Source organism: Coffea arabica, chromosome 2c, assembly GCF_036785885.1.
Source record: "Coffea arabica cultivar ET-39 chromosome 2c, Coffea Arabica ET-39 HiFi, whole genome shotgun sequence".
NCBI classification, from domain to species: Eukaryota; Viridiplantae; Streptophyta; class Magnoliopsida; order Gentianales; family Rubiaceae; genus Coffea; species Coffea arabica.
This window is the reverse complement of record NC_092312.1, coordinates 34,570,456-34,586,691: the sequence shown is the minus strand read 5'-3', so window position 1 is coordinate 34,586,691 and position 16,236 is coordinate 34,570,456. Positions and strand designations below refer to the sequence as shown.

Genomic DNA, 16,236 nt, shown 5'->3' with positions numbered 1-16,236 from the left:
ACAGACACCAAAATTTGATAATGGTCATTACTCTATCTACCAAATTGCCAAGATATCAAGAAAAATCATATATCGAGCACTAGTGATCAAAATCCGAGAAGCATCCCCCCAGTTAGCCTCTAAACTACAAACTCCTTCAATTTCCAAATTAGCTAATCTAAGAAAAAGGAATGGCACATAACATTTATCAGCAAACAATCCAAATATTAACCAAAACCTCCATATTCAGTCCATAAATCGGCAAGCTGACCTCTAACATACTACATAACCTGCACTTTTCTGTTTTTTTTCATTTTTTCATCTTTTTTTCAATAATAACAACAATAACACAAAAAGACTTAGTCTCTAGCCGTTGGAGTCTTTTGACGCGAACTCCAACATTTTTAGATGAAGGAACCCGGTTACTCAACTCCTACCGCTATACGACCACATACTTATAGAAAGCACTACCTTTTGATGCGAGAATCGACACTTTTAGGTGCAGATCCCCGGTTATTCAGTAGTAACTAATAGCGGAGTATAGTCAAACTTATTCACAGCCAAACAACGGAAAAACGCAAAATAACAACACCAAAATCCAAGCATAGGAGCAGCTCGCCTCATTATTGCCAAACATGGAGAACTGGAGTCAATATCGGACCAGTTCACATTAAAACGCCAACAGTCATTCCCTATGCCTAGAAAAGTTAATCAAAGAAATCAAAAGAGTCAAGCAGTCCGATATTCACCAAGGAGATATCTTGGACTCAACCACATTAACCCGATACATTTTTATTTTAAAAACTCTGGCAAAAGTAGAATTAGAGTCAATAAACCAACATCCAATTTTTGGCATTCACATAAGAGATAAGCACCAAGAAGAAAGAAAGAAAATGAGCAACTAGAAATAAAACTAAAAACTACTAAAAACTAAAAACACTAGCACCCCATTAGACCCCTCCCCCACACCTATAGGACACATTGTCCCCAATGTGACAAATAAATGACAAAAGTGGGAGAGAGAGCAACCAAATTTCCCTGAAGCCGGGTCAAAATGGTGGGCGAGGTGGAAATGGAGGAGCGAAACCCGTATGAAGCAGAAACTGCGCCAAATTCTGCGCCATGCCGGCTACATTGGCGTCGATGTTGACCCAAAGTAACAACAACCCCAACTCACAGTCGAAAGTAAACTCAGTCCAACTAGAGTTTCAACAAATATCCCCAGAAATTTCACCAATTGCCAGAGCGAAACAAAGCAGTAGTAAAGCAGTAGCCTCAAGTATTAACCCAGTCACAACAAAGATTCGAAACTTCCAAAAAGAGGCAACAGAGGACTAGAATTCCAAGGAACAAGGCAAGTAAAGGAGCCGTAGGTGGAATTCAGTTCACTGAAGTCAACAATCAATCCAGGGAACAAATCAATCCAGATAGGAGGCAGAGGCTTGCACAATTAATTAGACCCACAATCATAGATAAAGCTCTTTCCAAATCAATGATGTAAATCAACAGGCAATTGAAATAGACCCCCGTGAAATCAGAACTGGAATCGATGGACAGAACACCCCAAACAATTGAAATAAATTTGCCCAATTTTAACAAGCAACTCAAATGTCACAAATGCCACCCAATCCAACAGGCCGTTGCAAACCCAAAAGAGTAGCTCAGAAATTTAGAGATTTATCACCTCAGTCACAAGCAATACCCCAAAATTAGCAGCAGTTCAACCAAATAGGCCAATGACCCCCAACACTACGCTAGAGCACGACCAATTCCAACAAGTGTGTGAATCAAACAAATAGGGGCAGTAATACTAGAAATTGAGAGATAAAAGCTAGATACCTCCACCAGTACCACGTCGGGCGGCGGACAGAGCAGCGGGCAGCGGTCAGCGTGCGTTCGTGGCTTTGGGAGGCAGCGGCGGCGTGGTCTCGCGCTAGGGCCTCTGGGTCTCGGCCAAGGAAGAACAGCGGCGCAGGGTTGGTCGTTTTGCTGGAGGTGCGAGGAGAGAGAGAGACGATGGACAGTAGCTCGCGACCCACAGGTGGAGGGTGGCGGCGGCGGTCGTCCTGTTGCGGGCGACGCGTGCGCGGTCAGTCGCGACTGCTCGAGTGACCGAGAGGGAGAGAGAAATGCAAGAGAGGTCTGCGGTGGTGGGGGGGATAGTGAGACGCGCACGGGGGCGGTGGAGATGGCGGTGGAGCACGAAGCTTCGGGCGTCAGACAGGAGAAAAGGGGAGAAGAAAGAAAAAAGAAAGAAGAAGAAGAAGAAAGAAAGAAAAAAAGAAAGAAAAGAAAAGAAGAAGGAAATAATTTTTTTTTTTCGTGCTCCCTTTAAGCCACGGTGAGAAGAAAGGAATTTTTTTTTTTGCGTATTAGAAGATATTTCCTTCCCCCCTTTTTTTATTTAAAAATTCTTTTCTTTAATTTTTTTATTAGTTTCTCTTTTTTTTATTTGATTTTTTTTTAATTTTTTTAAATCCTTACCTGTCCCGCAAAAGTGACGCGGACACGTCATGAAGGCAAGAACCCCTTTTGACGATTCTAATCGTGAGCTTTCCGTTCGTCATGACGCGGGCACGTCAAGAGGACAAGAGAGCTCTCTGACCGTGAGCTCTTCCTGCGACATGACGCGGGCGCGTCGAGTCAGATAGACACCTACAACTCACCAAAAACGAAAATTGAAATCCGAAATCAGTCAAATTCATGGAAAACATATTTAAACTATCACACAAAATCAAACAAACAATTAAAAGAAACAATTGGACTGCCTCCCAATGAGCGCCTTTCTTTAATGTCTTTGGCTAGACATTGAACACCACTCTTCAATCTGGGTGTAACTCAATTTTCCTGAAAATCAGTGGCCCTCCTCCAGGATCCAAATAGCCTTTGAGTGCAGCCTTCTTTCTTAATTTTCTACTTCTTTTCACCTCATACAGTGCTTTCATCCCCTTATACTTGTTCTCAGTAAGTTTGAATTTATCCCTACAAGCAAATTCAGAAAATTCTTGCACAGATGGATTAATAGCATGAATAGCAAACACATGGTGAGAGTTAACAGGATGTTCCATTGTATCGAAAATATTAAAGTGGACTAGTTCTCCATCAAATTCCATGGACAATGTACCCTTATTAACGTCAATTTTTGTCTGTGCTGTGCTCAAAAAGGGTCTACCTAGTAGCAAAGGTGAGGGGTCAGGGGAATGATCATCATCCATGTCAAGTACATAAAAGTCAGCCGGGAATATTAATTCATTAACTTTAACCAGCACATCCTCGACCAACCCATCAGGGTATGCATTTGTTCGGTCAGCTAATTGAATTATTATCTCGGTTTCTTTTAATGGACAGAGATTCAGAGAAGCATACATAGATTTTGGTATTACGTTGATCGATGCTCCTAAGTCCAGCAAGGTATTTCTAATCAGAGTATTACCTATCTTGCATGGGACAGTAAACCTACCTGGATCCCCACACTTTGGTGGTAGCTTTCTTTGGAGAACTGCTGACACATTCTCCCCAACAATAACTCTTTCATCTCCCCTCAGCCTCCTTCGATTGACACATAGGTCCCTCAGAAATTTTGCATACTTCGGCACTTGCTTGATGGCGTCTAGTAGGGGGATATTGATCTCTACCTTGCGAAACACCTCTAGGATCTCTTTCTCCTTGTCCTGCTTCTTCGATTTTCCAACCTGCAAGGAAATGGAGGGGGATTAGTTTTAACTGTAATTACTGGGTCTGGAAGTACCTTTAGATCTGCACCATTGCTGTCCTCCCTCTCAAGTTCATTTTCGATCTTTTCCTCATCCTTATCCTTAGGGATCATAGGTTCAGGCCCCTGAATTTCCTTCCCGCTCCTTAAAGTCATTGCGCTTACGTTCTTTAGGTTCAGTTCAGGTTGGGATGGCAATCTTCCATTTACTTGGGACTCCAAACGGTTGATTTTTGTGGCCATTTGACTCATCTGATTTCTTATTGCCTGCATTTCGGAGTTCGTCCTTTGCTGATTTTGTGTAATGGTTGCTTCCGTCCTTTGCTGATTTTGTGTAATGGTTGTCATCATCTGTTTCATCATCTCCTCCAAAGATGGACTAGAGCTTGGGGACGGAGGTGGTCGGGGTTGGTATTGCTGCTGGTACACTGGTTGCTTATTTAGTACGAAATTGGACTGCCTGTTCCTTCCATAACTGAGGTTGGGGTGGTCCCTCCAACCAGCATTGTAGGTGTTCGAATATGGGTCATATTGATTCCTTGGCGCGGGCGCGTAACCAGCCATGTTTACTTGCTCCACATTTTTTTCTTGAATCATTGGGCACATGTCTGTTGAATGACCCATACCAGGGCAAATCCCGCACGCCTTGGCCTGAGATGCATTTCCTACAGCCAGTTGCCTAACAAACGAGGTCAACTCAGTTAGCTGCTGCTGGATAGAGGATGTCTCTACCTCATTCACCTTGCGTATTGGGACATCCTCCCTCGTACCGAATTGTTGTGAATTCTCTGTCATCCCCTCTATTAACTCCCTTGCTTCTCGAGGGGTTTTGTTCACCAGTGCCCCTCCACTTGCAGCATCAATTATGCTCCTGTCTCTGAAAAGGAGCCCCTCATAAAAATACTGTATGAGCAACTGCTCGCTTATCTGGTGCTGGGGGCACTTATGGCACAACTTCTTGAATCGCTCCCAGTACTCATAGAGTGACTCCTCTAGGTGCTGCTTAATCTCGCAAATTTCTTTCCTTAGACTTGCAGCCCTGGATGCAGGAAAATATTTCTCTAGAAATTTTCTCTGCAACTGATCCCACGTGGTAATGCTATCTGGTGGCAGGTAGTATAACCAATCCTTTGCAGAGTCTTTCAATGAGAAAGGGAATGCCCGCATTTTTTTTTTTGCTCTTCTGAGATTCTCGGGGGCTTCATACTGTTGCACACGACATCAAATTCCTGCAGATGCTTATACGACTCTTCACCTGATAAACCATGAAAAGAGGGTAAAAGCTGAATCAGACCAGATTTTAGTTCAAATAGAGTGTTATTATTTAAGGTGGGGAAGGTAATGCATAAAGGCTGCTGATTTAAATTAGGGGCAACCAACTCCCTTAATGTTCGTGCATTAGCCATGGTTCCTTACTCCTAGTCAGAGTCACTTGAAGTGTCACCAAACGAATCTGTTGGGTCAACTCCTGGCTCAGGTCTCTGAGATGTAGCACTGGAGTGCTCCTCTCTGAGCTGTCTGGTTTCCTTTCTCGTTCTACGCGCGATCTTCTCTACCTCAGGGTCAAAAATCAAATCACCTGTACGAGAAGATCGAGGCATACACTAGAAGAAAACCAGAAAATTAGGACAAAAAAAATGAATTTAAAAAGAAACAAATAATAACGCCAGTCCCCGGCAACGGCGCCAAAAATTGACAGGTTGTCAGCCTGTGCAATAATAAAAACCTGCTCAAACTAAAAGTAAATTTCTATAGATAGTGGTAAGCAGGGTCGAATCCACACGGACTGGGAGTACTTGTTCCTTTCCAAATTCACAGTGACAAGGGGGTATTTTTATATCAGGTGTAAAATTTAAACAATTCAACTAAAAGTAAAATAATAAAAATAAAATAGCCAACTAGAAATTAAATAACAATTTACTAAAATCAAATGAGTGATAATTAAGGATCTAGCCAAGGAATAACTTCAGCAATGGTGCACCTAATTGATCATTGAAGTAAAGGCAATTCCAATTATTTATCAATAAATAAGTTATAACTACCAAACAAGCGATGACAGTCAACCCCTCCTTACTGTGTCGGTGATCAAGGTACGCCCGTTAATCACTGCCCTAATTGAGAAATAATCCTAGGTACGTTCGTAGAATTTAATTCCCCAATTGCCTTACGTATTAGAGGAGCTCTATTCTAACCAAATAACGCACTACCAGGGTTATTTTAGATTAGCCCGCGTATTCTCCTGATACAAACCCAATCATGCTAGTTATCACTATTTTGAGACAATTAAACAATTACGGATTTAACGTCCCAATTGACAATAGATTATCCAATTAACTAATTATCCGGATCCAAGACAATCAATCAACTAAATAATCATAAGCACTGTAACCAGGGAATATGCGAATACCAATAAATAAAAGGAAAATATTAAATTAAATCGATCTCACAATTTTTAGGCGAACCAGAGCCTTCGTTGCTCCTTGACTAGAGTGGTGCAATTAGTTCATGTTCGATGAACAAAGCCCATACAAAAGTGGAAAGAAAGCAGCGGCCATCTCCCTAATTGAGAAAAGTTCAAACCGTTCAATTGGCGAAGGAAAACGTAAAATACAGAAGATGACGAAGTCCTCCAATGGCTCCTGACATGCGTAGGAGGAATCCACTAAAAATCAAAAGGAGAAAGTCCCAAAACAAAAGCTAAGTAAAAGGTTCTAATTGCGCCTGACATACCAAAAGATATAGCTACTATATAGCTAGCCAGGAAAAGTCAACCAAAAACTAAGTTAAGTTTTCTTTTGCTCCTGCCATGCCCGCAGGAGGTTTCTTACTCAAAGGCCTCAAAGGAAAAAATCTAATGCTAAGCTCCGAACTGCCCTTTTATTCTGCACAATTTTCCTCTATATAGTCCTGCTCCTTGCGGCGGCTCCTAGGGAAAAGAACCCTTGGCCAAAATGATCGAAAAGGGCTTGTGTCCCTTTTTTCCAAAAATGCCCTTGCAAGCCTTCTATTTTATTTCTTTCCCAATGACTGTCAAAATAGCAGTGATTGTGGTATTTTTGATCTACTCCCTGAAATAAGTGCAAATTACGAAAAGTGAGTAGAATCCATCAATTAATCCACATCAGGTCAGGTAATAGGGGAAATTAATAATAAAATAAATAGTAAAATTGCAGCCTATCTTAGTCGATCTTGGATCTGTTCATGTCCTTTTTTAGGTCTATTTATAGTATAGTTTAGGAGTAGATAAAATGAGTTATTTTTAAAGCAATAAAAACCCATTTCATTTGATGAGGATGTGGCAAGGTGATGAACTGACAAACAGTTTACCATCCACACGAAAGATGGGACTTCTTTCCACCTTATTTGTTTCCACATCATATTTTTCCTTCTTTTATTTAGTTGATATTGACAATTACTCAATAATGCATATTCAAATACTCAATCTAATAAAGTTGAAGGTAACATGCACACAATGGGCTTGTTTAGATATGGATTATTTGTAAAAAATTATAGTTGCATTATAAATATGTTTTTAATCACATTTTTATCTCTTGAACTACCTTTTTTCTTACATATATTACATCACAAAAAGTATTATAGCATTAAAATCTTATTTGAATAAATAAATATTTTACTTTGACTGTATAGATGTACATCCCCCTACTTTTAAACTGAACACACTTTGAGATTTGCTTCTAGCATGCAACAGCAAAAGGATAATTTTGTTTATTTTTCATTCCTGTGACACGTAATGTGAAGAACGTCTCATGCGAAATTTTTTTATTCTATTCTTGTAAGTCTATTCTTTGTTGCGAATATTTTCTCACCAATTTTTGTGGCTTCACCAGTCTATTTCTTAGATTTTCCTCAACCACTTGATCAGCATATACTTTATGAAAACTCTTTTGGACTGATTATTTATTTAATACCACAAATGATCATCCATTTCAAGAAATGAAGCACTATCATCCAGGCATGGAGATATGTTTCTTTTCGTCATTCTTTCTCGCTTGACTTTTCCTGAGAGTAGAGATTTGTATTTTCTATTTTTCCTTGTAGTTTTAGTTTCAAATTTTTGCTTCAGAGGAAAAAAATGAGCAACAATTAAGAACATATTACAATAATCAAAAGATCTAACTAAGGGTCTGTTTGATAACATAAAAAAGTGCTGAATCTGAATTTTTCAGACATTCAGATGTTTTGAGTGTTTGATAAATGAAAATCCATTTGCTGAACTTGTTAAGTAGTGTTGAACTTGTGTGTATTTTTTTCAGCATAAGAATCCTAACATAATGCTTAATTCTAATAAGAATTAATAGAATTACTTCAATTTCCTTATCTTATCTTCCAAATCTACCATTGTTTGTTAATTATGTTTAAAATTCTTATCTAATTAAACAATCTAATATTCTCTATCTAATGATTTTCTATTTCTTTTTTTCCCCTTTTGAATGATTTTCACATTTTCTCCATACTCCTTATATAATATATTTCATCTTTTATATTAATTTGATTTTAAAATATACATTATCATTTTCATACCTAACATTTTTAACTAATTAAATCATAGGTTCTATTTCTTTTTTGGATAAAAAAAATATAAGGGCAAATTTGTCAAATTTAACTTATCAAGCATTCAGTTATAAATGTTTATCAAACAGTATAAATAGATTTAACATTAAAATTCAAACATTCATATATTTCTTTTCAGTACTTAAAATTCAGCAAATTAATTGTTTCAGTATTCAGATTTCAGAATTCAAATTTCAGAATTCAGATTCAGTTTTACCGAACGGAACCTAAGTGAACTAAAAAGCGGCAAATTGTAATGACTAAATTACCCAAAAATTGATAAACAAATTAAAAAAGACTTTTGTTAGTAAAGAAGAGAGAGAAGGGCCAAATCAGAAGTCCATTCTTTCACTATTTCAACCAGGAGCGTCAAATTTGGCTTCCAAAAGCATAGACGTATTGCCTTTGACTAAAATGAATAAGATATTCAGGTTCCTGATTCTCTCTCCCTCTCTCGCTTTTTTTTCTGCTAATCTTCTCGAACTATGACAATATAATTTGATAAGCGTCCAGCTAATCCAGATTCAGCTTTGAGGGTCGCTAAGACATATGTATAACACGTAATTATTACCAAAAATAGTGGCAGAGAGCTTTCCCTCCAGCTAATCCACATTCAAATATATCCTCACTTGCAGCTTAATTGATTAATTACTTTGTAATTAAACCTCTGCAACTTTTTGTTCCTAACTTTAATGTCAATTCAACTTTTTGTTACTACTACAAGTCTACAAGTCAATAAGAAACAACAACACGAGTCAGCGACAGAAGAATTTTAAGAATTATTTATTATACACAAAAAAATACTTTTCAGAGGAAGAAAATATCTAGTTGCAGGTCTCCTCTGCAAGACTGTAGTGAAACTGCTCTTTCACTCCGACAACGACGTCGCGGCACGGCTGTTTGTCTATAATTCAACAGGGACGTAAGAAAGCAATGAAGGTCATCCACGACATCTTTGAGAAGAAGCGTTCGGGCAATGATGGAGCTACGAATGACTATGACTTTGCGGACCATTTACTTGAGCAAATAAAGAAAGAAGACACTTTTTTGAATGAAGAAATTGCGAGGGACCTGGTATTTTTGTTTCTATTTGCTGCCCATGAAACGACTTCAACAGCTTTGACTGTGGCCTTGAGGTATCTAGATGGCCATCCACGTGTTATGGCAGAACTAAAGGTCCATGACTTTCCGAAACAATTTCTCCCGTTGTTATCTGTATTTACCCTTTAATTCTCCAATTCTTGTGCAAGTTCAATACTTAAATGATTAATATTTTATATTTATTGACGGTATACATTGTTATGATTAGATGTTTACACTAACAAAATATGAAATATTACTTCATATTTAAATAGTCATTCATTTTTGTAGAGAGAACATGAAAATATTCTTAAAATGCGAGAAACAGAAGATTCTAATATTTCATGGAAAGAGTACAAGTCTATGACTTTCACACACATGGTAAGTTCCAATTAACCAGACATTTCATTGTATCTATCATTTGAATCATATAGTGAGCTAGACCATTTACATCTTAGGTTTTGTTGTCTACTGTAGGTTATAAATGAAACACTTAGGCTTGCAAATATTACTCCTGGGATTTTGCGCAAAGTTGTCAAGGAAGTTGAAGTAAAAGGTATGCTTCAATATGTCATTTGGCATCTTCTTGAAAATCATTTGTCACACTTTCTTTATTTTGGACCAGTGATACCTTTCTCCTGCAGGAAAAAAGGAAAAAAAGAAAAAGAAAGAAAAACTCTCTTTAGTAACTACTTGGGTTGGGCATTTTTTCATGGGAGTAAAAATATAGAAAATAAATGATTTGTTTCCTTTGTTCTTCTTTTCCTCCATTATAACTTCCAGTTTTGACTAATAAGTCCGAATGATTTGCAGGGTATACAATTCCTGCTGGCTGGACGGTAATGGTTTGTCCATCATCTGTTCATTTGGATCCTAATGTATATGAAAACCCCCATGAATATAACCCATGGCGATGGGAGGTAATTTGATCATCGACAGATTTGAGTAATATATGCACACAAGAAAGATAAACTTACAAAACAAAAGTTAAACAAAATCAAGTAAAAATGATTCAGGGTTTTCTGCTGTTTTTTCAATCAAAAGGGCAAAGAATTACACGCGGGATCAAAAAAATTCATGGCATTTGCTGGCGGTACGAGGCTTTGCGTTGGTGCTGACTAGGCAAAGGTGCAGATGTCAATTTTCTGCATTCCTTGGTCACAAAATACACGTAAGGATTTCCAAATCACAATCCTCACCGTCTTCGCTTAAATACATATAGAAGAAGCTAATTCCTATATAGTATAAATTGATGTCCACTTAACTTCTTCGGTTATTGCAAGAAGAAAGTGATAACTGATCAAAAAGCTTGTCTAATTTGAACTTTCAGCTGGAGAGTTACCAACGGAGCAGAGAGAATTCGGACACCTACTGGTATTCGTTTCTCCAAGGGATTGAATATTGAGATTTCAGAGAACAAATAGATTTTAAGCCGGACATGCACGAATAAAGCTTGTACTTTCAGAAGCGTATTTATGATGCAGTAATTTACTGTCATATAGTAATTTTACCTTCCAGCTGAGTTGTAATATTGTAAGTATCCTAATAAACAACATTTTAAGTGGTGTCTTTCTTGACATTATTGTAATTGTTGAAGATGTTATAATAGTTGCAGTTTGAGCTTCGACTAATTGTTTTTCTTCACCAAAATCAATACAATGATCTTATTTATGAGGACAAATCAAGCCAAGAATATGCAGTAAGTATTGCTCCTTCCATCTTATAAAGTTTGCCGCACTTGAAGAATTGCAATTTTTATTAATAGTGGATAGAATTTGAAACTTCATTTGTAGTTTCTAGCTCATAAAGAATTGTGGGGCCATGATATTTGTTTAATCCTAGGTTTTGTTGAAAATCTTAGATATTTGAAAGTTTTACCAAATCTTAGATTGTTGTTGTGGTCTTAATTACTTGATAACTGCTACATACTACAACAGTTGTTGTTTTACTTTCTTGATAATAGTATGTGGACTCATAAAAAAAAATACATGCATTGAACTTTTACGGAGTGTCTGAGGAGTAGATGACTAAATGGAGAAATTAAATAGAAATGTATCAACTAATTTATTGACAAAGAATGGTAATCTTATTCATTGAAAAACCCATTGTTTTCTCTTGTACAATCGAAAGCTTATATATAGAATTAGTAGCAGACTATAGGCTAAGTAGTAGACTCCTAGGCGGATTTGGGGCAGGGACGATCATCAGTATGACCATCCCTGCACGGTTAAGGGCCAAGATTTGCCCTCAAAATTTTGTGCGGCTGAGATTACACCATGTAACTCGATTTCCGCGCCAAGTGTGGGGCCCACCACTATCTGTTCTGAAAATACATCCTGTGAAAAAAAAGTTACATCGTGTTTAACCAATGTTACGCGCAGTGCAAAATGAGGACAACCGGCACAAACAGTTGCAGGTGCAACCGTTTGTGCCCCATATCCACTCCTAGGCTGACTACTATTCTAACTAGTAGACTCCTAGGCTGACTACTAGTCTAAGTAGTAGACCACAAAGACTACAAAGACTAGTTCGGATGGTATACGCTAACAGCTCCCCTCAAGCTGGAGTGTGGAGGAACGAAACACCAAGCTTGCGCAACAATCGTTGAAAAGAACTAAAACCAAGCGCTTTGGTGAACAAGTCAGCAGGTTGATCCTCTGAAAGAATGAAATGGGTACAAAGCTCATTGGACTGAATCCGTTCACGAACAAAGTGACAATCCATTTCAATATATTTGGTGCGCTCGTGGAAGACAGGATTAGCAGCAATATGGAGTGCAGCTTGGTTGTCACAAAACAGATGCATCGGCTGCGAATGAGGAATGGTGAGATCAAATAATAAAGCCCGTAACCATAACAATTCACTAGTGGTACCAGCCATGGCACGATATTCGGCCTCAGTAGACGAGCGGCTCACAGTAGGTTGTTTCTTAGTACGCCAGGATATAGGCGTGTGCCCAAGAGAAATATAATAACCTGTGATAGAGCGTCGCGTCGTAGGACATGCACCCCAATCAGCATCACAAAAACCCGTGAGTTGCAAATTGTTCTGAGAAGGAAAAAATAATCCCTGGCCTAGAGAATTCTTAATATATCGAAAAACCTTCATTGCTGCATCATGACGATCTAATGTAGGGGAATGCATGTACTGACTCAAAATATTAACAGCATACAGAATATCTGGACGTGTGATAGTGAGGTACAAAAGTCGACCCACAAGACGACGATAAAACGAGGGATCAGCCAAGGGTGTACTGGTTGAACGCCCCAATTGATGTTGTTGAGACATTGGAATCAAACTGGGTTTTGCACCACTAAGACCAATATCCGTTAAAATATCTAGAGCATATTTCCGCTGACTCAAAAAAATTCCTTCAAGATTCCTAGCAACTTCAAGGCCGAGAAAGAATTTAAGGGGGCCAAGATCCTTCAGATGGAACTGTCCATGCAAGAATTGTTTAAATTTTTGGCATTGAAAGGAATCATTTCCTGTAATTATCATATCATCGACATACACCAAAACTGCAAGAAAACTGGTATTAGTCTTCAGGGTAAATAAAGTAGTATATGCTTGAGACTGAATAAAACCATATTGTTTGAGGGCAAGAGTTAATTTAGAAAACCACTCCCTGGATGCTTGTTTAAGACCATAGAGAGATTTACGAAGTCGACAAACCCTCTTGTCACCAGATGGTAAATATCCAGGGGGAGGGATCATGTATATTTCCTCATCTAAATCACCATGGAGAAAAGCATTATTCACATCAAGTTGATGTAATTCCCAACTTTTAGCCGCAGCAACAGCCATTAGACACCGTACTGTAGTTAGCTTTGCTACAGGAGAGAATGTTTTAGTGTAATCCAGTCCCTCCTCTTGAGTATATCCTTTGGCCACTAACCGAGCTTTATAACGCTCCACAGTGCCATCTGATTTATATTTAATTTTATACACCCATTTACAACCAACTGTTTTCTTTCCTGTCGGCAAGAATGCAAGATCCCATGTATGATTTGCAGCTAAGGCATCAAGTTCAATTTGCATGGCATACCTCCACCTTTCATCTTGACTAGCCTCAGAGTAAGTAGAAGGCTCAGTCTCGGTTAATAAAGCCGTAAGAAAAGCTTGATGGGATGGAGAAAAGCGATGATTGGAGAGATAAGAATTAAGAGGATAGGGAGTACCTGATGCTCTGGAAGTGGAAACTGAATTGGAGTGGTAGGAACTATTAGGGTAATCACATACATAGTCTTTTAGATAAGCAGGAGGTCTTCGAATCCGCTGTTCTTGATGTGGTGGAGAAGTTGGAATCTCTTCAACACGATTATCCGTAGCAGAGAGCTCATGATTGGGAATTGAGGGAAGAGTGGCATCGGAATAATGGATTTCAGGACCATATTGATCATCATCATCAAGAACGGGTGAGGGAGTGTTAGGTGTTAAGGTGGAAGGCAGCGTCGAAGATGATGTGCTAGAAGGAATTTTGAAGGGAGAAAAGGTTTCATGAAAGCGTACATCACGAGAAAAGAAAAATCTTTTTGTTTCTAAATCATAAACTTTGAAACCCTTTTTATTTTGAGGATAGCCTACAAACACACAAGGCCTTGACCTGGGTTGAAACTTGTCCAAAAGTTGTAGAGGATTAACAGCATAACACAAACAGCCAAATACTCTAAAATGATTATATGTTGGTGGCTTGCCAAAAAGTGCTTCAAAAGGGGTTTTACTTCCAAGTGCTGATGTGGGAAGTCGATTGAGAATATATGTAGCAGTTAAAACACATTCTCCCTAGAATTTAATGGGCAAGTTACTCTGAAATCTAAGAGCACGAGCCATATTAAGAATGTCTCTATGTTTTCTTGCGACAACCCCATTTTGCTGAGGTGTACCAGCACAAGAAGTTTGATTAACAATCCCTTTACTTCTAAAGAATAATTTCATGTCACCTTCAGTGAGTTCTAGTGCATTATCGCTTCTGACTTGCTTAATTTGAAATCCAAATTGAGTTTGAATCAAAGAATAAAAATTTTGAAAAACGTGGCAAGCTTCATTCTTGTGTTTTAATAAATATGTCCAAACTGTTCTCGTACAATCATCCACAAGAGTTAAGAAAAAATGAGCCCCAGAACTTGAAGGTGTTTGATAGGGTCCCCATATATCGATATGAACCAAATTAAAAGGAGTCACAGATTTATGAATGCTTGAAGAAAAAACTTGTCTAGAAGCCTTTGCCAAAGGACACACAGTGCATTCTTGGCAAATTTGATCAAAACGAATATGAGAAAAGTTGGGTATTGACGCCAACCGGTTGTGTGAAGGATGTTCGAGCCTTTGATGCCAGAGAACAGCAGATCCTGCGACCGTATTAGCTTTGCCATGATGTGGTTCATCATAGTCTGTGGTGAAGTAGTAAAGACCGTCCCGTTCCTTACCTACCCCAATCAGTTTCCTCGAGCGTAGGTCCTGGACAACACAAAAATCAGGAAAAAATAAGGCAACACAATTGTGTTCTTTGGTGAGACGACTGACAGAAATAAGATTACAATGAAAACTCGGAGCATGCAAAATGTTATGCAAAGTAATCAGGGAGTTCAAATGATGACTACCATATTCGCAGAGTTGTTTCACAGTGACATCAGGTAGAAATATATTAGCAAATTTTTTTGATTTAACTAGGTCAAACAAAAAAGTTTTATCACTTATAAAGTGATGAGTAGCACCTGTGTCTAGTAACCAAGTGCAACAAGAGGACGAGGAATTTGGAGTTAAAGGATGGGTTACGTTACCAGCAAAATTAACCGAGCCAGAGCCAGAGCCAGAGTTTTTGTCACTATTCAACAATGACAAAAGTTGTTCATACTGTGTGGCTGTCAAACCATTAACCGAAGTAGTGGAAATTGAAGAATTTGTTGTATCATTCGAGCACACATTTGCAGCGGTAGGATTTTTCCTTGAAGGCTGCCAATTATTTGGATACCCTATAAGCTCCCAACACCTATCTATGGTGTGGCCAGCCTTATTACAATGATCACATCGTAATTTGGGCTGTTTCGAAGATTGATTTCCATTCTGACGTGGCTGGCCTTGCTGTCGCCAAACATGAAGCCTCGCAGAACCGTATTGAGATGTTTGCTGTTTAACAGAACTAGATCGTGGCTGCTGCTGCTGCCGAACATAGAAGGCTCCTGCCCTATCAGAGCCTTGTGGGCCAAGAAGACTCAGTTGTTTCTCTTCCGTCTTAACCATGTTGAATATACGATTAAGTGAAGGGAAAGGCTCAGTTGCCAGTATTTGAGATCGAATGGTTTTAAATTTTTCATCCAATCCCATAAAAAATTGGTGTGAGCGCTCTTTGTCCCTTTCAGCTAGCCATTCTTTCAATCCCCCACATGAGCAATTTGGAGGTTTTGAATAGGCACTCAACTCATCGCATAAGGCCTTAAGTTTGGAGTAGAAAGTGGTCACCGATGCTGTTCCTTGAGTAGACAAAGCAATGTCCTTTCTTATTTCATAAATTCTGGGTTCATTGCTTTGACCAAAACGTTTTTCCAAATCCACCCAAAGTTCCCTAGCCGAGTCATGATAAGTGATTCAATCATGCAGATCCGGACTAATTGAATTGATAAGCCAGGAAAGAACAAGCCCATCACATTAACTCCAAAACAATGCTTCACGGCTTCCAACTTCTGGTTGCGGCAATTCTCTATTCACAAATGGAATTTTATTTTTGCTTCTCAAAGAATTCAAAATATTTCGTTTCCACCGTTGATAATTGTCACTGTCAGGCAACGTTGGGACTAACGAAGCATTGGTGTAATCGGCAGAGGTCAAAAAATATGGCGAGCTTGGATCACGGAACAAATCACCAGTCGAGGAAACTCCTGGATTCTGTGAAT

General features: G+C 38.7%; 1 protein-coding gene and 1 long non-coding RNA gene across 2 annotated transcripts; one reads left to right on the top strand and one right to left on the bottom strand.

Moving 5' to 3' along the window:
• Positions 1-2,801: 2,801 nt before the first annotated feature.
• On the bottom strand, positions 2,802-4,858 carry LOC113724322 (uncharacterized). Its single transcript, XM_027247231.1, has 2 exons — positions 3,728-4,858; positions 2,802-3,671 (listed from the first exon to the last, which is right to left on the bottom strand). Exons 1-2 carry the CDS (start codon positions 4,856-4,858, stop codon positions 2,802-2,804), a joined length of 2,001 nt encoding a protein of 666 aa, XP_027103032.1.
• A 4,825-nt stretch (positions 4,859-9,683) lies between these two features.
• On the top strand, positions 9,684-10,256 carry LOC113723189 (uncharacterized). Its single transcript, XR_003456930.2, has 3 exons — positions 9,684-9,724; positions 9,821-9,899; positions 10,157-10,256. It is a non-coding gene; the product is annotated as an uncharacterized lncRNA (long non-coding RNA).
• The last annotated feature ends 5,980 nt before the right edge of the window (positions 10,257-16,236 follow it).